At 39.2% G+C, this 20,182-nt stretch overlaps 2 protein-coding genes across 10 annotated transcripts in view; both read right to left on the reverse strand.

Annotated features, from left to right (window-relative positions):
• Positions 1–247: 247 nt before the first annotated feature.
• On the reverse strand, positions 248–6,939 carry GATAD1 (GATA zinc finger domain containing 1). Of its 2 annotated transcripts, XR_008966305.1 has the most exons (6): positions 6,671–6,939; positions 6,426–6,551; positions 6,090–6,149; positions 4,489–4,672; positions 1,707–3,675; positions 254–1,264 (listed from the first exon to the last, which is right to left on the reverse strand). XR_008966305.1 is itself a non-coding variant. In XM_057380948.1 (5 exons), exons 1-5 carry the CDS (start codon positions 6,878–6,880, stop codon positions 3,485–3,487), a joined length of 771 nt encoding a protein of 256 aa, XP_057236931.1. In that variant the 5' UTR covers positions 6,881–6,939; the 3' UTR covers positions 248–3,484. The 2 variants fall into 2 exon arrangements, 1 of the variants encoding a protein (XP_057236931.1); XM_057380948.1 differs by having other exon boundaries at positions 248–3,675.
• Positions 6,940–11,190: 4,251 nt separating this feature from the next.
• ANKIB1 (ankyrin repeat and IBR domain containing 1) overlaps positions 11,191–20,182 on the reverse strand; it is an 89,378-nt gene continuing 80,386 nt past the window's right edge. For 6 of the 8 annotated variants that reach the window (XM_057380929.1, XM_057380928.1, XM_057380932.1 and 3 more), the window contains 4 exons: positions 19,715–19,766; positions 16,438–16,549; positions 14,710–14,843; positions 11,191–14,361 (listed from right to left, as the gene is read on the reverse strand). In XM_057380929.1, coding sequence (XP_057236912.1) covers positions 13,609–14,361; positions 14,710–14,843; positions 16,438–16,549; positions 19,715–19,766 — 1,051 coding nt within the window. In that variant the 3' untranslated portion in view covers positions 11,191–13,608. The remainder of the gene's footprint in view (positions 14,362–14,709; positions 14,844–16,437; positions 16,550–19,714; positions 19,767–20,182) is intronic. The other 2 variants (XM_057380935.1, XM_057380936.1) reach the window with 2 other exon arrangements.

Raw genomic sequence — 20,182 nt, forward strand, 5'->3', positions numbered from 1 at the left:
GGTGAAAGAGAAACAATTGCCAAATACAAAATTCTGTTGTCAACGATCACAAGATTCTGCAGTGGGGAGCACACAAAAAGAACTGTAAGCAACTACTAACTATTGTGAAAGTATTTCTGCTCGGGAACACAATGCTCATCTTGCATAATTTTGGAGGGATGTACTCTCCTATCTAACAGATGTACCAATTTTATCCGAGTGAAAATAGAATTAAAATTTACTTGTCTTCCTAATTCAGTTACTGTAAAGAGCAGTTGAAACTTCAATATTACATCTATTAATATTTTTGTTCTCAGTTCTGTAAGACCATTTAAGGCCTTTATTAATCATAATATACAATATACTACTAACAATAATGAACATACTCTTCGCTTCTTGTATAATATTCATTTTAAAGTTGARGGCTGCATTAAAACAAAGCAAAGCTTTTGAATTGGTTTGGATGGTAAGTTCTCAAAAGAGAGTGGATATGCAAGGCCAGCTCTGGGGGCTCTGTCAGGATGACTGAGATGACTGTCATGTGGCACAGCACTGCAGCAAGAGGGGAACCCCAGACTCATTCCAGAAGGAGCCCAAGGCACCACACATTTATYTATCCATTGTATTTGCATCACGTTTTCCCAGAGAGCAGCATTCTGCTCCTAACAGAGCCATTATCCAAATACACTCTTCTCTAGTATGTACTCTTTTGGTACTGTAAAGTATAGGGGAAGGGCTACTCCTCCCACCTGCAATTTGTGCCTTGGGACACAGGCCACATGTTCTATGTGTTCCTCWGTATATTATACATGCTCTGTGGCTYTCAGCTCTTGGATGCACGTTCCACCTTTAGAACTAAAACGCCTTAAAGAAAATGACTGTTGGCTGGTCACAAAGGTMTGAAGCTTAACACAAAGTCATAAATTCAGCAGTAGTATATCCACTCCCAGTCCAGTGACGCAAGGATGAAACCTACCCACATTTTGCCATGGGGGATTACCAAATTAGAAAACAGAAATGAGCTCAGTTGCAGGGCATCAAAGCCTGTCCCCATGGGATCCTCTGATATCCCTTCTGCTGTTGAGTCCATTTTTTAGGTCTTCCTTTAGTCCGTCATTTTCCCAATATGAGAGATGAGGAATTTTCAGAGAGACACTGCTCTTGGAGGTCCCATTCTTCAGCTATGTCCATCCACAAGAAGCTGTCTGGAGAGTCAGTCATTTTTCTTGTTTCTGGGTGATGTTGTGAACACAAGAAACACATGACAGTGCAACCATTCAAATACCTATAAATAAAGTTGTAACACTTTAATAACAGTCACTGCCTGCGTATCCACTCTGTTTTGAGAACTTACCATCAGAATTCTTGCTCATTTGTATTATTAACATTTCCCYGTGTAAGACTATAATAAAAATACTTAGTATTTACTAATAGAACTCTGAAAAAAGATATTTTTGTCTGTTTAGACTGTAGTTGGAAGTATAATACTTGAATCACCAGCAGCACTAAATTTTAGAAAGGTGTATGCTGGTGAGAAATGAATTGTCCCTTTTATATTACAATTTATTGACAAGTAAGGCAAATGGCAAGCAAGTACTTTTCATCTGGCATAATTTATAGGAAATCAAAAAAGCAAAACMATGTTTTTCTCCTTATTTCTATGAGGATTTGACAAGGAAAGCAGCTAAACTTCATTGGACTCAAYGACCATAAAGGACTTTTCCAACCTTGGTAATTCAGGGAAGGTAAAACAGCCCACAGATGGGCAGAGGTCCATGGATTATGCCAAAGCAGCACAGGGACATCACAGTGCTTCCAGGTGAAAACCTCGTGGACTGCAGAGAAAGGAAGGAAAACATTTGAATCAATGGAGTCACTCTTGTTATTACAAATATAAGRCTTGTTATTTTTATTTTCTTGTAGTTGTTAATAAAGAAACCAGAAAAAAAAATCCAGAGGAATAGAAAGGAGAGACTGAAGAGAAGTTGAGGTCACCTTGGAATTAATTACTGCAACACACTGAACATGAGCACACATCTCATCTTAGTAAACAACTGAGGATTAACATTTAACTCTGTATTGGCAATGTGAAGCTAATTTCTGAGCATTTTGAATTATTGACAGTATCCTTTAACTTTAGCATCTACTCCCTTAAGGCTGACCGTTCTTCCTTGTATTTGAAGARGGCAGAACAGAGGCAGAACAGACCAAAACAAATATATTTGGTTCCTGCCCTCACAGGCCSCACTGTATTAAAAGCTGTCAATACCTGAAACTTTCAAAGATGTTACACGTTAAATCACAGCCTTTCATAATGCTACAAGATAAGCTTATTTTCATACAATATCTTAAAGGTGATTCGGGCTTCCRTGTTCTATGGTCATATATGTTCATACAAAAAAAAAACAGCTGAAAAGATCTGTACATTTAAATTTAAGGCCACTTATAGCTCTTATCCTCACAGGCAGCAGGAGCGACTATGCCCTGGAAATTCAAGCCATCTAAACACATCTCATAGTGTTTGGAGCTGGCTGGCTTGTAAAACGTTTAGGGCAGAGAACTTTATTGATATTTTTAGTATGTAGCATTTCTCCCATCCTGCTATTTAAATATTTTCTTTGTTATGCTGTCAATACATAATTTTTATTTCCCTTACCAAATGTTTGGGTTTTTTTATTTGAATTGCTTGACCATTTTTTTTTTACCATCACTAATTGCTAAGATTGAAAAAACAATTAGAAATCGCTTTTTAGAGAGCATGCTAAGCGGCACACAAATATTAACAATCGGAAACTCAAATCTTAATGTCAGTGTTGGCTTGCTCAGGAAATGCAGATATATTTCTGCCTTGAGGATGCCAGGACAACAAATAACAWTAATTTTTAAATTTGCATCCATATTTTAAAGAAATTTATGCCCTTATATAAGTAAAGTTTAGCAGAAAGCTACATACATAGGCCCMCGTTTCAGATTCAGATGAACAAAATTCCTTTAAAAGGTTAAATTGAGGCCTTCCTTGAGGTTGAGGTTTTAGCCTGGAGAAATCCAGACAGATCACTCCTCTAGATGTAACAGAAAACTGTTAACRGCATCACTGACCATTTCAGTGTTTATGTGAAGTTAGTCTTAAATTATTTAACAAGTAAATAAAAAACAATAGTCACAGTTAATTAAATTAAACAGTTACATAAAGTGCTGGATTATTATGTCTCTGCTGGAAAATAACTTAAAAAGTATGAAGGAACACTAAAGGCAACTTAAAAAGTATGAGTGAACACTAAAGGCAGCTTTCAGAAGTCAAAGATGGCAAGACACTTTAGTTTTGTCCCAAGATGAGCAATAACGTCTGAAGAACTGAGCAATGAAACGATGCATCAATTGGAATGAAAACTTCATAATCTGTAAAGTAAACCGGCTCATTTTATAATTTTTAAAATTTCTTGAATAGGATTTACAAACTGGAGGATACACCCAAAATAACTAGTCCACAGTATTCCTTAAAAAATTATAAATTATTTGCAACAGTTTCTTTAATGGAGATCGCAGGAGTGGGTCCCACATGTGTCCATATATAGCCTTTCTCTGGCCTTGTAGGAACGGTAGGGAAGGGAGATGATCGAGATTTGAAATATTCTGAAGGTGCATGACAAACAAATTCCAAATATTCCATTTTCCTTGGGAGATCTTCTTCTGGTCCTAGGGAAAAAAAAAGAACCAAAACTTCAAAGACAAAACTTAAAGGCTTAAAATTGAGTATATTACATAAAAATATGCAATGAAAGCCAACATTCCCTTTGAAAATTTGTCTTTGCAATCAATGACTTTCCTAGAAAAGTAACTTCAAGTATTATTATTAGTATTACCCTCAAGAAATCTCTACTTTTAAGTTTTGCTGGGCTGATCTTTCTCCCCATCCCATTTGATGCAATCTGGTTATTTGAGTGAAGTGATGTAGTTAATATATTTTAAAACTATTCTATCTGTGTCCTGGGTGTCAAAAGGACTTCTCTGAATTCCTAATTTTATCATCAGTAGCAGAMCAGTCTCCAGGCCACTGCTTTCATGCTGTGTATTTTGAATACTCAGGATAAAGATCSGGTAATTCAGGTCCCTATAAAAGAAACAACTTGAACTGGTATATGAGAATCAAAGTTACTATGGTTTAAATCTATCCACAGAACAATAATTTGATCTTTAAAGTTCAACTTTGATCTTTAAAGACAACTGTGATTGTCCCCACAAACACTCAGATAATCACAGTACGAGATTACCATTACTGCAGAGTGCTTATCATATTATATACATGAGATAAATAAAAGGTGTTATTACAGTAAATGAGATGTTTACAGGATGAAGGTCTACAATGTGCAATTTGCTTAAGTTCCTTGACAAGCTAAAATGTTCATTTAAAAAGTACAGCTCTGCATTAGTGTAGGCACGTACAAATAGTTGTATAAACTTCTTTGTTTATATACTATACAAACTAAGTTGTATAAGCTTGAAGATTACCTATGATATAGGATGCTGGGTCAAAACAGTCTTTGGGGCTGGCTTGTGTAGGAATGAGCCAGGTTAGTGCAGCACTCTTTTCACAGTATTGGTCCTGAATAAACCCACGGATCTGAGCATAGTATGTTCTTCCATCCTGCTCATCAACCACYGAAACAACATCTCCAATTTGATAGTACACACCCTAGAAGACACACAAATTACACTGAAATCAAGCAATCTGATTCTGTCAGCTTTACACCATGATTCTGATTCATATCCTAAAGTATCAGAACCTTAAATTATCCTAAATTATACCACTCTTGAAAGGCATCTTCAATTCAGGCACATGCAAAAGAATTTCACCCAACCAGACATGAGCACTGCTCATGCAGTCCCTGGGTGTCAGGAGTCTGAGGCTCCTGGCCACACAGCAGGGACAGTCAAGAGGAGGGGAGTGCAACACCTGTGTCTGAAGAACTTCACTCATTTTAATGCAAAGGAGTCCCAGAACACAGATCCACCTCCTGCCACTCTCCATGGTGCTCTCTGAAGTGTGAGGCTGTGCAGCAGAGGCACCTCATTCCAAGCTGCAGTGTGTCACACACTCACTTTTGAGCGCCTGCATTCACAAGATCCGTTAGTTAAGAATCATCCAGGAGGGTTTTGTTTTTGAAACAGATTAAAAAGAACACAAAACCCCCCAAACAATCCCGTTCACAGCACTGCAAAATATCAAAGCAGCAATATTTTGCATAAGGAGGTTAAATAGAAGTTTAAACRTAATTGTTAGGAATTTCTGATAAAAATAAACACACAAGACAGTGTGAACTTTTCTGAACTGGTCAACAGCAAACAAGAGATTCATCTGGGATGCCAGGCGTGAAGCATGGCATATACTCTCAGGTCCCTGGAGAGTACATGGAATCTCAGCCCACACTGGCTGTGCAGTCTCCCACTGTCTATTCTGACTTTTTTTTTTTTTTTGGGGGGGTGAAAGGGGGAAAAAACATTTAAGTTTGCCTGTACTGCTGGGAAACAAAAGCAAATTTCAGAACTTGCAAAACACTAACACCTTGGCATGTTGGTAAAAGTGCCTCAAGCATGAATGTGAGAAGGTTCCCTTCTGCTTTGCTGCAAGTGCCAAGAGATCTTGTTCCCAGGGTGTCTGARACTGCTTGCACCAGCTCTGAAATGGGAGCCAGCTGAGATGCTGGGGCACTGCAACCCGCCCCCTCTACCGGGCAGTAAGTTCTGTGCCTCGGGTAGGAAACATGACACAAATCTAAATAATCATCACCAGTCACTTTTACTTGACCTCTACACAGTGAAAGTTAAGTTTAAAAACGTTGACTGCAATAATTACTAAAAAAAAACGAGATGCATTTTTGCTTGCAAGAGAACAACCTGGGGCAACGATAACTATTTAAACTATTTAGGTAAACTACCTTGCAAAACTTAACAGAATAACTACAAGAAACCAAATTCCTACACAACTGTTAAGCAAGGAAGAACAGTTTCTGTGACTACATGCCTAGTGCTTTCACTGTCCATGAAAATTCTTAAAAGTGGAAACAGAAACAGCATGAACTTTTTTTGCAAATAGTTTGCAGAAACCATACCTTATGAAAGATTGATTCTGCTGTTATTATAGTGGATACAGACTCAGGAGCCTTGATGGGCTAAGAAAAGAATATAGAAATAGAAAAKCAAGAGCATTAAAACAAATCAACCAAAAATTGCTTTTCCTTTTAGACAATATATAGATACACACTATCCTCTAAGAAAACTAGCACATATTTTTRTTTTAAAGCTAAAAACAAGCGAGCTAACGTTTTAATTCCCAGGAGAAGCGGGTGCTGAACTCCCATGACTCCATTCCCCCTCCGCGCTCGCCCCAGCCGCCCCAGGCTCCCGACCCACCCGCGGCCCCCGCTCCCCGCCACGCACCGCCTTACGTTTTTCAGCTTGAAGATGTGCCTCCTGCCCTTGCCCTTCGTGGAAACCTTCTTCTCCGCGGCGGGCGCCGACTTGTACTTGGTGTTCCTGAGCCGCGCCGAGCGGCGGTGGATCTCCTGCTTGCTCTGTGGGGAATGGCGGGACCAACACTCGGGGGACGGCCCGGACACCCCAACCCCGCCCTGCCCGGCCCCGGCAGCTTCATCACCATCACCATCACCCTCACCCTCACCCTCACCCTCACCTGCTTCCCACCCCCGCCTCCTCCTCCTCCTCCTCCTCCGCCGTTGCTGTGCTGGGCGGCTGCCGAGGTGGTGGCGAAGGCGGCGGGCGGGGGCGGCGCCGAGCGGGCCGTGCAGTTGTTGCACAGAATCTCGCCCTGCCCGCCCTTCTTCCACATGGAGGAGGACGTGCTGCGGCACACGCTGCAGGTGGGCTTCAGCCCCAGCGGCATCCTGAGCGCGGCGCGGGGCCCGTGGGGCCGATAGCGAGCGGCGGGAGAACGGCGCCCACAGCGGCCTCAGCCCCGGCCCCTTCCCGGCGGCGGCGGATGTGGCGGGCCCGGAGCGGCGGGGCCGGCCCTGCCCTCTGCTGGCGGCGCCCCGGCCCCGGTGACAAACGGGTCCCGGTGACAAACGGGTCCCGGTGCCCGCAGGGCGCTGCTTCGGCTCGGGCGAAGCACAGTGAGCGGTGTCCGGTCAGTCCGCGGGGAGGCCCGACCGTGTGGGTGGGGCTGCTCAGCCTGGACAGAAGAAGGGCGTGTGGAGACCTCCCAGCACCTTCCAGCATCTGAAGGGGCCCTACAGGAAAGCCAGAGAGGGACTGTTCGTCAGGAATTGTAGTGACAGGACAGGGGGATTTGGGTGCAAATTGAAAGAGAGAAAATTTAGATCAGATATTGGGAAGGAATTATTATCTGTGAGTATGGTGAAATATTGCAGTAGGGTGCCCAGGGAGGCTGTGGGTGTCCCATCCCTTGCAGTGTTGAAAACCATGCTGGATCAGGACTTGAACAACCTGGTTTAGTGGGAAATGTCCCTGCTCATGGCAGGGGTCCTGGGACTGGATGATTTTTAAGGTAGCTTCCAACCTTTAACATTCTGATTCCATGCTGCAGAAGCTGCCTCTGGTTGCATTCCTGTCTGTATGGGGACCACAGGTGCTGTCATCTAGGGATTTTCAGCTCTCATTCTTCCTGCTCAACAGAAAATCAGAGCATAGGAGATGGACTCCARTGGCTGTCCTGATTCAGGAGAAAGTGTTGGTGGAACATATGCCAGTTTTGGCCTTCATTTGGGAAACATCTTACATTTCAGAGGTGGTGAGGCACTGGAACAGGCTGCCCAGAGAAGTTGTGGATGCCCCATCCCTGGAATGTTCAAGGCCAGGTTGGATGGGGCTCTGAGCAATCTAGTCTAATGGAAGGAGACCCTGCCTGTGTCACTGGGGGTTGGAACTGGATCATCTTCAAGGTCCCCTTCAAACACAAACCACTCTATGATTCAATGAACTGCCCCTCTTGCATGGACCCTCAGTCATGTATCAAATAGTTTAAAGCTCCAGGGAATGAAGCTCTGAGAGCAAATGTAGGCACCGTGGTTCTAACAATGGCTCTTCACCTCCTGCTACTCACGTGGCCCCTGGCCATCCATGTAGAGGTTTCAAAGAAATGCCCACTCATGCATGAGGATTTGCAGTCTCTTAGTTCTCATACTCAGTTTCCATCMTTTCCATCCTTGCTAATGAAATTGATTTTTGTCTTGTCCTCAGTGGACACAAATAGCCATAATTTGCAGGGATCTATTTACAGATGTTTCGGTCATGCAGCCTGCAGTGGAGGCAGCGTGTGCCTGGGTTGGTCCTGGCTCATGGACAGCTATGTTTAACCTCTTGAATGCCTCTCTTGCACACCAGCTTTGACTTGCTTGTCTGGGGTACCAAAAATATTTCTCAATTTTGATTTAAATCCTGATTTACCTTCATCTTTATTCAAGCTGTTGATACTTACTGGGTGCAATTCATTTGTTTTCTGCTTCTTTAATGCATGCCTCTATAAGTTTATCTTGCAGATCAAGTATCTCACAGAGCCCTTAAACTCTTCCCACCACTCTTTTTTTGCAGCTTCTGCCTGCTTTTGTTCCCAATCACCCACCTCAGYGGTTCTGCACTGCTGGGCCCCTCTCACTGCCATCACATTGGCAGAGCATCACTGGTCGGCGTAGAAATGGSCTAGAAATGAGTGATGATGTCCATTTCTGTCCAGATAAGTATCTAATACTTTGTCAAGGCTTCTATTTTGTGAACTTTTATGAGTTACATTGTTAATGGATAAGAAATAAAATTGGCAATATGTGGTTTTTTTCAACTCAAGTTTTGTTATAGCCTTTCTACCATCTTCCCAACTCCTGGCTTTCAACCCTTTAAGTCTTTCTGAAACCAGCARGGTCTTTTCTATCACAAATGTAGAATGTGTGTGGTTTACACATATGTGTGTAATTTTAATATGCTACTTTGTATTGTTTATAACTTATCCACTGTGATTATTCTGYTTTTAAATAATAACTTGAATAAAAAAAAATCCAAACCAATAAAGCTCAAGCTTTAAGAAACCTAGTCTGAGGTGATACTTTAAAATAATACAGAAAATATTTAGACAACCATTTTTATATTGTCAAAAAGAGTTTTAGATCAGTATTTCTTGGCAAGTGYGATTCTGTCATTTCAATGGAACCACAGTAAAATGACATCTTGACATTACAGTGTATTTGGTATAATTCTGTTGGCCTCGTGTAAGACCAGAGAGAGGCAGGAACTGCTGTCAGTGTTGTCACGTGGGAAGGTAACACATTTGACAGTGGTTAGGAAATTTTGTCAAAAATTAAACCCAGTGTATCTTTTATCTTAGCTAGGCAATAGCTGAAATGTTCTGATTTGAGAGCTGCTGAATACCTGGTAGCTATGGGTAGAAGGAGAGGTGGGACTCAGGACTTCTTAAAAGTACTCTTCTCTCTAGAAGATCCCTTGCAATGTCGGTCCTAAATTTTGAGCATCCTCTTCAGTTTTCTGATTTTCCTTAACAGAACTAGCCTCTCTTTGAAGTTGAAGTGGGTTCACTCAGTCTGTGTCTTGACTGAAGTGCTTGATGCAGCAGAGGCATTTTGCACAGTGTATACTCAGCTAAAGTTAGAGAATAAATATTTTTTTCCATTTAATAGGTATTTTCACTTTATTTTTACTCCWGTAAGAGGAAAGGCTGCCCTTTGGAGTAATCAGAGCCCACCCCAGCTCTGTGAAACTTCCAATGTAGACTCCACAAAGAAGTGGAGAAAATAAAATGTCRGCTCCACTGTGGAGGGGTGTTCGGGACACACTCGCTGTCTGTGCAGAAMGGTTTCTTCTTGGGAGTTCTTGGTGAGAGTGGTTTTTATTGGAGTGATGCAYATCCGCAYACACTGCTCATTTCCAGCTTGAGTAGTTGAGTTGCTCTGCAGTGGATTTAATTGCATTGCTTCTTCCTAGCTTCTTACTGCCATCCCATAGTCAGCTGGCTCACAGCTGAARAAGCCTTTATTCTTATTATCTGTGTGTAGCTGTTCCACAGTCAGCTGCACAGGATGCAGAGGATGCACCTGGAGTGCTTCTCCAGAAATATTTGTGTTGTAAATGCATGAAATTAGGTTTGAATCTGATGGACTGGTGCACTCTGCATTTCCACATGGGTATCTTCTAAGGTTCTATACTTAACAGCTCTCTTGTGAGAAAAGCAGCTTTTATTCTCTTAATTTCCAGAGCCACAACTGATGCTTTTCTTGAGAAGTGTTGCACAGTTATTCCTTGCATAAGTAGCACGCATCTGTCTTTGCAGCTTCTGGGTCTTAATTACTCATTCAAGCTTGTGGAAGAGCCAAGAATTAACCCCAGATTTTGTGAAGTCTGGTTTTTCACCCTCATGAAGGATGTGGGTAGATAAACCCATAACAAAGACAACACAAAATGACCAAAGGATGTCAAAGCTGTGTCTAGAGCCAGACAATTGCTTGTAAAGAAACTAACTATGATTATGTGTGCGTTTGGCTTCCATTCTTACCAGCCTCCCTGAGTGTTAGAGCGGGATGCCTTCTGTGAGGGTGCTGAGGCACTGGAACAGTCTGCCCAGAGAAGCTGGGAATGCTCCATCCCTGAAGTGTTCAAGGCCAGACTGGATGGAGCTCTGAGGAGCTTGGTCTAGTGAAAGGTTCCCCTGTGCATGGCAGAGGGATTGGAACAACATGGTCTTTAAGMTTCCTTCCAACCCAAACCAGTTTCTGATTCCATGATCTTGGCATGCTTGGTGAAGGAAGTTGATGACACTAYTGCAACAATTAACAAAACAATTTAGTGCTAATAATGTAACAGAGGCTATCTGGAATTTCCAGGCAACAATGGAGAGTGGATATTAAGTGGCACTTATGTAACACTAATTAACAGAACCTTTCACAAAAATTAGTCCCTCCCCTCTTTAGCACCACCATTTCTAGTGACAAGGCATTACTCTACAAAGAACAAATGCACAATATGGCTATAGCAAGTTAGACAAATTCTGGTTTAGATTTTGTTTTCAAAGCTTAATGATGGTACCTTATATTTACAAATCAAAACATTCAACTTTCTACATGGTGTCCAACTAATCTGGCATGGAACTAACATAATCCTAAAAATGTCTGTCAGCAGTCTCAAGGATCTGCTGCAATAAGTCTAAGATGTAATGAGACAGAACGGAATTAGTTTAAGTAATAAATGTTTAATCAAAGAATTTTACATATTATTAACAGCATTCATTTGGCCAAACATCTACATGGTTGTAGTATCCTACTTGTATATAAAGTGGGAATGTATCAAGTATAGACTATGAAAGTGCAAATAACAATTCAAGGTTAGAGTAATTTTTTTACATTATAAAATTAACAGGTTTACAAAATAGTCTTGCCAAACTTTTATTTTTGAATTGTAAAGTCAATGACTATGGTGTTAAAATAAGTACCAAGAAAATACAAATTTAATAGGCTAATTTCATGCTCATAAGAGTAACACGGAAACAATGGATATACTGCACAACCTAACCAAATTACAAAAAACCAGAACCCACAAACTTCACTATCTTCACAGAGAGCACTCTTACATATCTTACTGCAACTTTGCAAGACATCTCAATGCAATACACAATCTTTTTGTGAGAATCTTTCTATTCAGAATTTACCATTCAAAGAAGCTATGTSAGTTAAACAACTTTCTGACCAATTCATGATGACAGTTTATGAAAGACTGTTTTCATTGAAGGACTTTATACTTATAGGTATTTTTCAAAGGCTCAATATTATGTCAGGAGTGGGTGGCGAGAGGAAAAGTTGGAAAATTATTCATTCTCTCTACAGATGCTTGAAAAATGGACAAGGTTTTTATGGGGTAGGGATAAAATATTCTTATTTAATTTTTTACTAATATGAACCTTGTAACTGCAAGGTTCCAAAGCTGGATTTGCATGAATTAGTTACCAAAAGACTCACTTGAACTCACAGTAATCAATACATTAACTTTGCTATCATGACACTTGCCTATATACACTCAGTAGTAATAAACTTTTATATCATATCAATAAATCTCTGGTAACAGTTAAGCAAAACTTAAAATGGAGTGTATGMAATTTGCTCATGTTATGAAAAGTTTTGATTATATGTAATTAAAACAGCCATTTGAACAACTTATTCTAGTTGTAATTACATACTGTACCATTGTATCTCACTAACTGTAGATTGATGCTTTTAAGCAAATCTAAAACCAGTATTTTTGTTTTTCACGGTACAACAACTAGGAAAAGGTTTTTTTGTGGTTTGTTTTTTTTTCTTTTTAGTTTTTTTTCTTACACTAAACAGTAATCACACAGCAAATGAATATTGTGCAATTGAACAAATACCTAGTAGTGTTTTGTATATGCAAAAACACTGACTGAACGCTTAGTTATTTACTGTAAAGGCAAGGCCATGGGTGGTTTTATGGAGGTCTTTGCAATTAATAGCATAGTTACTCCAGAACAGACACTGAATTTGAATTACTTGTTTAACTGTGGCAACTATCCAGTTGGGTTAGGCAAAGGCACCGTAACATGTTGAGCAGAATGTGTTATCTGAACTTTTAATTGTGGGACTGGCTAATATATGAAAATTCTGTATTCCTATATTCTTATAAAATGTTATCATTAAAAGTAATTGCACTGTTAGTGCATAAAATGCTTTGTAGAATTATGAAAACAAAGAACTATGATTGCACTTCCATTAAAGTGTCTCTTAAAATACAGCATAGCTGTTGCTAACTCACTGTATTTTAATATTTAAAATAACTGTTTAACAGCAGCATTAGGTTTTATTAACTTAAGATACAGGCTACATTTAATTAAATGCAGTCACCATGGCAACATATGCCAGTTAAATTTAGAGAAGCAATGCTACCCAGTGGTTTCTTTCACTGCTAAGAATTGTGGGATTAGTTGGATAGAGTAACACTGCACTGTTTCATTAGGCTACTGCCAGTTAACTTTTCACAGTTTGGCACATTTGGACTGTAAATAGACATGAAAAAATCTTTGATTTTAAAGGGAAATCATATCCCCTACAACTTGTTCCTGGAGCAGTACTACAGAGAAGCATTAAATACCTCCGTTCACACTGCTAACAAAAATGAAAAATGAGTAAGGAAAAGTTACGGAAAACAAAACCAAAATGCAAATGAACTGCTAGATGTTATTTTGGTGAAATAATGAGTTCTAAAAAATGGAATAAACTATTTCTTAGGAAAACCAACCAAAATATTCAGTGTAAGCCTTTAATCCATACTTTCAAGTTAAGGATCATCAACCTAAGGCTAAACAGATGCTGCATTGTATTAGGAATGTGGAATACAACCTACTTATTCCTTTCTCTTGAGAGCAAAAAGGCAAATACTACTTAATTAAATGCAAAGGATATTCCTTGAAAGGTTCACATTATTATGAAGAACTACAATTCAAGAGAACTCCTAAATATCCGTTGTTACGTCAGTGGTTACAACTGAGTTGCAATTATGTGGATCAAAGCCTCCATAATGCTTACTCCACATACTGTATTATCTGTCATTGCCATTCTTTTACTCCATTCTTTTACTGTTTTTTATTCATACCAGATGCACATGTTCAGTCCATTCACTTGAGGTTTGAGGAGTCTGACTTGAACTATCTCCTGAAGCATCCAGGGTGCCTGTTACCTCCCTATTATTATCACCCATATGTGATATCGTTTCACTTGGAATAATGTTTTCTTCAGAAGTGCTTTCCTCTGTTTGGGTTCCTCTGCCTTCGTTTTTGAGTGCATCCTCAAATAGTGCATGCTCTTCCTGAGGCTCCAGCCCTGTATCTGTAAGATTTGGTTGCCCTGCTGACCCATCTTCAGTACTGGGTTGCTGTGACTCCTCATCTGTTTCTGTACTTGTTGAGGGGATCAAAGCAATACTCTGTGGGTTCATGTCATGAAACCAGGCCATAATATTTCCAAGTAGATTTTCATTGGTATTGGGATCTTGACTGCTGGAATCAGCATCACTTGATGTTGAGTATAATCCACTTCTGGTATCGCTGCAGGGGTGTGAGTGGAGACGATCTGCTGTGAAGGGATCGTTGCCTGCACCCAGTCTCATCAGACTGTCACCGAGTTCTAGCAGCTCAGAGCTGCTCAAAGCACCCCTTGGGTTGTCTATACTTATGGGAGCAGAGTCCAACCTTGTAGGCAAAGAGGTACCTATTGCTCCTAAAGATGCCTCATTATTTAGAAAGTCTCTAGTTTCTTCATCTATGGCCAAGCCAGATTCTTGTAATGACAGCTGAATAGCTAGCAGGATGTTTGGGTCATCTTCATCCAAAGAACTCAGAGCCTGTGGAAATACATAAGGTTGTTCTCAGAAAAAAAACTTGCATCATGTTACATATTTTGGATAAAAAGTAATTTTGGCTCAAATCTGAAATTCATTCATTATTCCTACATGTCCTTTATCAGAATCAATCTTTACCAACAGAGCTGACAACACAATTTAAAAAGTGACTATTATATCAGTGATTGTTTAGCAACTCTTGCTGGTGTGAACGTGTCATTTGTTGTACTAAATTCTCCCTTTCTCACTGAAGAATTAAGAAAATTTGCAGAGAGACAAAATGACACAGAAAGGCAGAGCAAAGGAGAGCAAGCAAAGCAGAGAGAATGGAAAAGAGATTAGTAGAGATACCTGAAGAGAATCCTGGTTTTCAGAGCGACTGACAGGGGTATAGTCATGAAGCGAAGAGCTGTGCAGAATACCCATAGAAGCTGAACTCACCATGGAGGTGCCATGTCTTCTACTACTGCCACCTTCCTGAGTGTCTGTGTGGGCAATCAAAACAAAAATGGTTGAACAACCAGCGAGGAAGTCTCCTCCACTATTATCTACTGACAGAATCTCTTCCTTCCTTTTGGATTCCAGTTCTGTCATTTTATCTTTATTCACTCTGAATGAAATAATCCAAACCACTCCTTCCACAYCAGCTCTTCCACAGCGGTGAAAAACCAGTCCCACTGTTTTAGAAGTGATTGCCTGCTCACTTGTGCCTTTGTGRCCTCAATACCTTTCTCTGCTGAAAGGATGGGCTATGCCACTGGGAGCATGGGCAGAAGGGACAAAGTGCTTCTAAGGCATATACATGATTTATGRAAAGCCCTGAAAATTACTGCATGTGGACACAAATACAGGATRCATTTACAGGTGGATGACAAATCATGCTTGCCCATTTCTCTGTTCTTTCAAAGAGAAAACCTCAACTGTAATGTTAACATTGTAATAATTTTGTACCGTAACATTGCAGCACAATTAAGAGTAGAGTCTTTAGTGAATACTTCAGCAATTACTGACATTGCTGTTTTCTTAAAACAACCAACAAAAAAATAGAAGTAAGATGCTGTTTCCAGAAAAAAAACTCTGTAATAAAAATAAATGTAAATCTTTTGACTGGTAAATGGAATTTTCCACTCCAAAAACTCAAAATGTGATAGACTGAGATGAAATAATATTCTCCTGTGTGCTTCAACAGTATGCACTGGCCATCACTACTATACCCAAATGTTCAGTCAAAATCCAGTCCTTGAACTAACAAGATGGTTTTGTGTTTTATTTGTAATAGAGAAGAACCAAAGCTCACCAAAAATTTGATTACTTCTTCTAAAATAAAGGATGCATGCAATCCTTTCTCCTCAGCAAAGAATTTCTCCTTTTTGTTTTGAAGAACAAGCTATGTGTTCAGTTCATGAGACACAGCAATGAGAGTTTGTGCAGCGTGGCTAGGAGACTGAGCCAACAGACTGGCAGCTCTGCAGAAGCAATGTCACAGTATGATTTGGATTCAAACTGTTTCTGTACCTTTGCTAAGCTTCTGGCAGAACTGAGCCAGCACAAACAGCCAAGTCACAGAGAGACCTTAAGGTTCTGCGCTACAGCCACAGGCCTGCTGGGAAGAGCAGTGCTCTGGAAGTCACAGCTCAGGCCAGCTTCTTCCTGGCTGCTTTGCCAACACAGCTTCTGAACAGGGTTTTGGAATACGGCCGTGTGACTCTCTTCCACAGGCCTGCAGCCTCTACACTCTATGCACAACTGTTTTTTTTCACTGGCACAGAAGATRTGCTGTATGTATGAGTGACCTTAGAAATTTCTTCAGAAAAGCAAACCTGTGCTGGACAGCTAAGGAGTTGTTAGTGGGGAGATCAATGCATTTCTCTTAAGGAACACCAGCAGCCCACAGTGAAGTCAACAACACTTCAAAGATGACAAAAAAACTGCAGAGATATGCCTTTCTGTTGTATCCTGGAAAATACAGCAATGTATTTGAAACTTCTTTAAAGTGTATCCACAGAAGAACAAACACTGGTCACTACCAGCAAATTCTGAAGCAAGAAGAGAAAAAAGGCAGCCCCAGAGAGGTCGTACCTAATGTACTCTCACTGGGGTCATCAGGGTCTGGAGTATTACTCAGCAGACTGTGCATGTCTCCACGTCGACGCTGTCTGTGCCTCCTCCGATACTGAAATTCAGCATATTCCTGCATAAACCAAAGGTTACAAAACACAGGGCAGCATGCAGTACTATTTTGCTGAGGAACAAGCACTACACTTTCATAAAAAATGTGTGATTTTATATGTTTATTATAAAATCACCCGCTTTCAGAAAAATAAATTGCAATTCAAATATCATGCAATGCTTAACATAAATAACAAAAAAATCCAAGGTAATCTTAAATCTATGAAACAATGAATTAGCAAAGAAAAATACTACATGTACTACCAACATTTTAATACTTGCAATCTCCTTTTTTAACAGTTCCAAGAACACATTTTTTGTTTAAAATCTTTGATGCCAAACTTTATATACGCACACATTAACACACTTATTCATAAATGCATACCCAGTGATTTTAGAACATAAAAACAATTGATGTGAACTAGAGCAATAGATTATCTCAGAATCTCTGCTGCCAGCAATTGCCAGTAGAAAATAACCTTCAAAAGACTACAAAAATCTGGCAGATATACACTGGGACCTGGGAGGACTTTTCCCAGCCTCCAGGACACTGGAACTTCTTAAACCACTTTTGACACTCTTCTACTGAACAGTCTTTGATGGATTTTTRTTCCATGAATTACGATCTCCTTTCATTTTGTTTAACTTGAGCTGCTAATGAGCCATACCATATGGATTTGAACTCCTGCAGCCTGTGTTTTCTTRTATCGTGTGTACTTACCAAAGACAGTTTATATAACATTTATGGAAAAGACTCTTGACCACATCAAGCTAAGAACCCAAGGGTTAATGTCTTAATACTTGGATATGATTTGCATATCTTTCCAAATATTAAGGAACTAATTTTATGMTTGAAGGGAAATTTCCAGGTATATTTTTTGGTGTGTCCAACTGACACTGAGCCTGACTGTGTGGTAGAACCTTGTGTTAATTTCAGTTATTCATTTACACAAGGCAATAAAACTATGCACACAGGTACTAGCTCTTATCTTCAGAAAGGAATACTGCTCTTTATTTCCGTGAGCTCCAAGTTGGGAAATCTGTAATCCAAAGGATTCGTTTGGCCAAATGAMTTGGGAAAGACAACAGTATCATTAGCTTTCCTTTCCTATATTAACTTTTCATCATTAACATCCAAAGTACCTAAAAAATAAATCCAGAAGTGTTCTTTCTCTTACACAATGACCTCATTAATGCAGATGGTATTATGAGAGTATGTTTTCTTTCCAAGAACTTTCTCAGACCACGTTCTTATTCATAATGGCATATGCAAGAGAAAAGCACTAGCCATAAAATCAGGAGTGTGGGCAAGTTTTTATCCATGAAAACTGTAAGAACATCAAGAGTAGTTTTATGGGGCCAGACAAAAGGCCCATTCAGCCCAGTATTCTGCCTTCAATTCAAGCAGTTAGTAGTATATCCTTGCTAGTCTGTGGAACACCATAAATAAACAAGGCAAACATGAAGTGATTCTTCTCTAAAATAYTCTTCCAGCTCTTAGGGATCTCAGGGATTTTCTTAAATGGAAGGCAGTGCCTCAAACAACTGAAAATCAAACTTTGATATAGAACAATATARCWGAATTATTWAAAAAAATAYATAATTATACCACTCTGAATCAGAAAAGGAATCATGGGAAGTGATCACTGAACACTACCAGATTTTAGCTCTCATTTGTTTGCAATAACATACTCGATTTTACTAATAGCCATTTAATTTTTGGTTGCTTATTAACCTTTAGAAACAGATCTTAATTACTACTTTTATAACCTTATTTCTCATTACATGGAACAACTTTCTGTATGTGAGCAAAAGAAGTTTTAATTTTGTTGGRTAGGAACATCTTGGTTTCAGATAATGTTCTACAACAACCAGCATTCCTTGCTAAAACCAGTAAGATTTTGTTTCCTAAAATAATCTGCTATATGCAGTCATTCTACTACTTGTCAGGAAAGTACAACTCTATATAAACTATTTTGCAGTGAAATTCACTAAAATAAACAAAGATGACCATTATTAATTCTACAAAATTCTTYTAGCATAGGTGGTTGCAAGTATTCATGATAGCTACATAGCAAAGAAACAACTTGCATCACACAGTGCCACAYTTAGGCAAATCATAAAAACTCAGAAGCAGATCACCTAAGCACAGCTGCAGTTGCACCTACTGCTAAACAGCTTTCCAGCACATTTCTTACCAGCTTATTCTCATACCCAGTTCCACTGATGATACAGTAACATCACAATGAGTTTGATATTATCAGATGTGGGATTATTCAAAAGAACTAAATGAACTGGACAGGAGAAGCAGCTGATTTTTTGTAGAAAAGCGAGCCATGTTCTCACCAGCATGATGCTCACGAACAATAGCAAAGGAAATATATAGAAAAAGTACATGGAGTTTTCAAGGATGCTTACAAATGACTAGCTAGAAAGAAAACAGTAAACAAGGAAATGTTGAAATGAAGTTTCCTTCCTGACTGAGAATGCTTTAATCTAATGTTCTCAAAACATGAAATAAAAATTAAGATCATGAARGAAAGCTTCATAGGAAGCTTCTCAKTTTTTAGAGCAGTCTCAAAAACTACTTACTCTTTCCCATATACAGATCATAGAACATTAATTAAAAAAACTATAATTTTCATTCTTGSTAAAGTAGCAGAAGTTAATGTCATTTGAGTATGCAGTTTCCATCYTGCTTCCATACATAACAATAAAAATAAATATTTGATACATTTAACAATATTTAGGAGTATGTCTGCATGTTTTTGTTGGATTATGACAGAGGWTCAAAATATTTTTGACTTTTTGAAAATTCTGCTGAACTGATATTGCACTCAAAAGAAATTTAGAGAATTTCATACATTTATTACTTTGAGGTTCTCCAGCATATAGACAACAGTTTATATGCAATTTTAAAACTGGTTATGTACTTGGAAAACGATGAATACAAAATAACTTATCTAATGCCATCTTAGATAACTATATCCATGTTAGAGGAGTTGTTTAGAGTCATTGCACAAGTAGCTATGAATATATTTCCTTCTATTGTGAAATAAATGAAATGGAAAGCTTAACCAACTTGAAATGCTTTGACTCAAGGAAGCTCATCATGCAGATTGCGATCATACCTGTGTTTCTAGCATATGAAGAACTAAGTTAAAAAAATGAAAAAGAAATAGTTTACCTCAGGGGATGCAAATCCTAAATACTCCCAATCCCATGTTCCACCAGCAAAGCTATAAAATAAAAAGACATACCATCAGATTTAGAAACAGAACAAATAGGAGCAATCTCCAGAGCTTTAAAACCTACTGAAATCTGAAAACTAGTGCAATTGTAGCTCTCTAAACTTAACAAATCTTTCACTTTAATTCTTGACTCAAAATTAATTTTGAATACACTACAGTTGCTTTGTTGACTATTCCAGACCTGCCTGGTATGTTCAGCAAATGCTTTAAGAGATTTTTGAAGCATACAATTTTTAGTGCCAATCTTGATGGAAAAAAGYGAAATGGAAGCCATGATGTCTAATCATTATATAATGGGGAAGCAATTTAGTCTGCAACACACAGAGCAGTGATCCTCAAAAGGAAAAAYACATTTTTCCCCAAAGGCTGTAAATTCCACAAGGATCAAACATCCAAGAAAATAT

This window comes from Malurus melanocephalus, unplaced genomic scaffold, assembly GCF_030028575.1.
Source record: "Malurus melanocephalus ecotype Western Australia unplaced genomic scaffold, MMel_1.1 scaffold_483, whole genome shotgun sequence".
Taxonomy (NCBI): Eukaryota; Metazoa; Chordata; class Aves; order Passeriformes; family Maluridae; genus Malurus; species Malurus melanocephalus.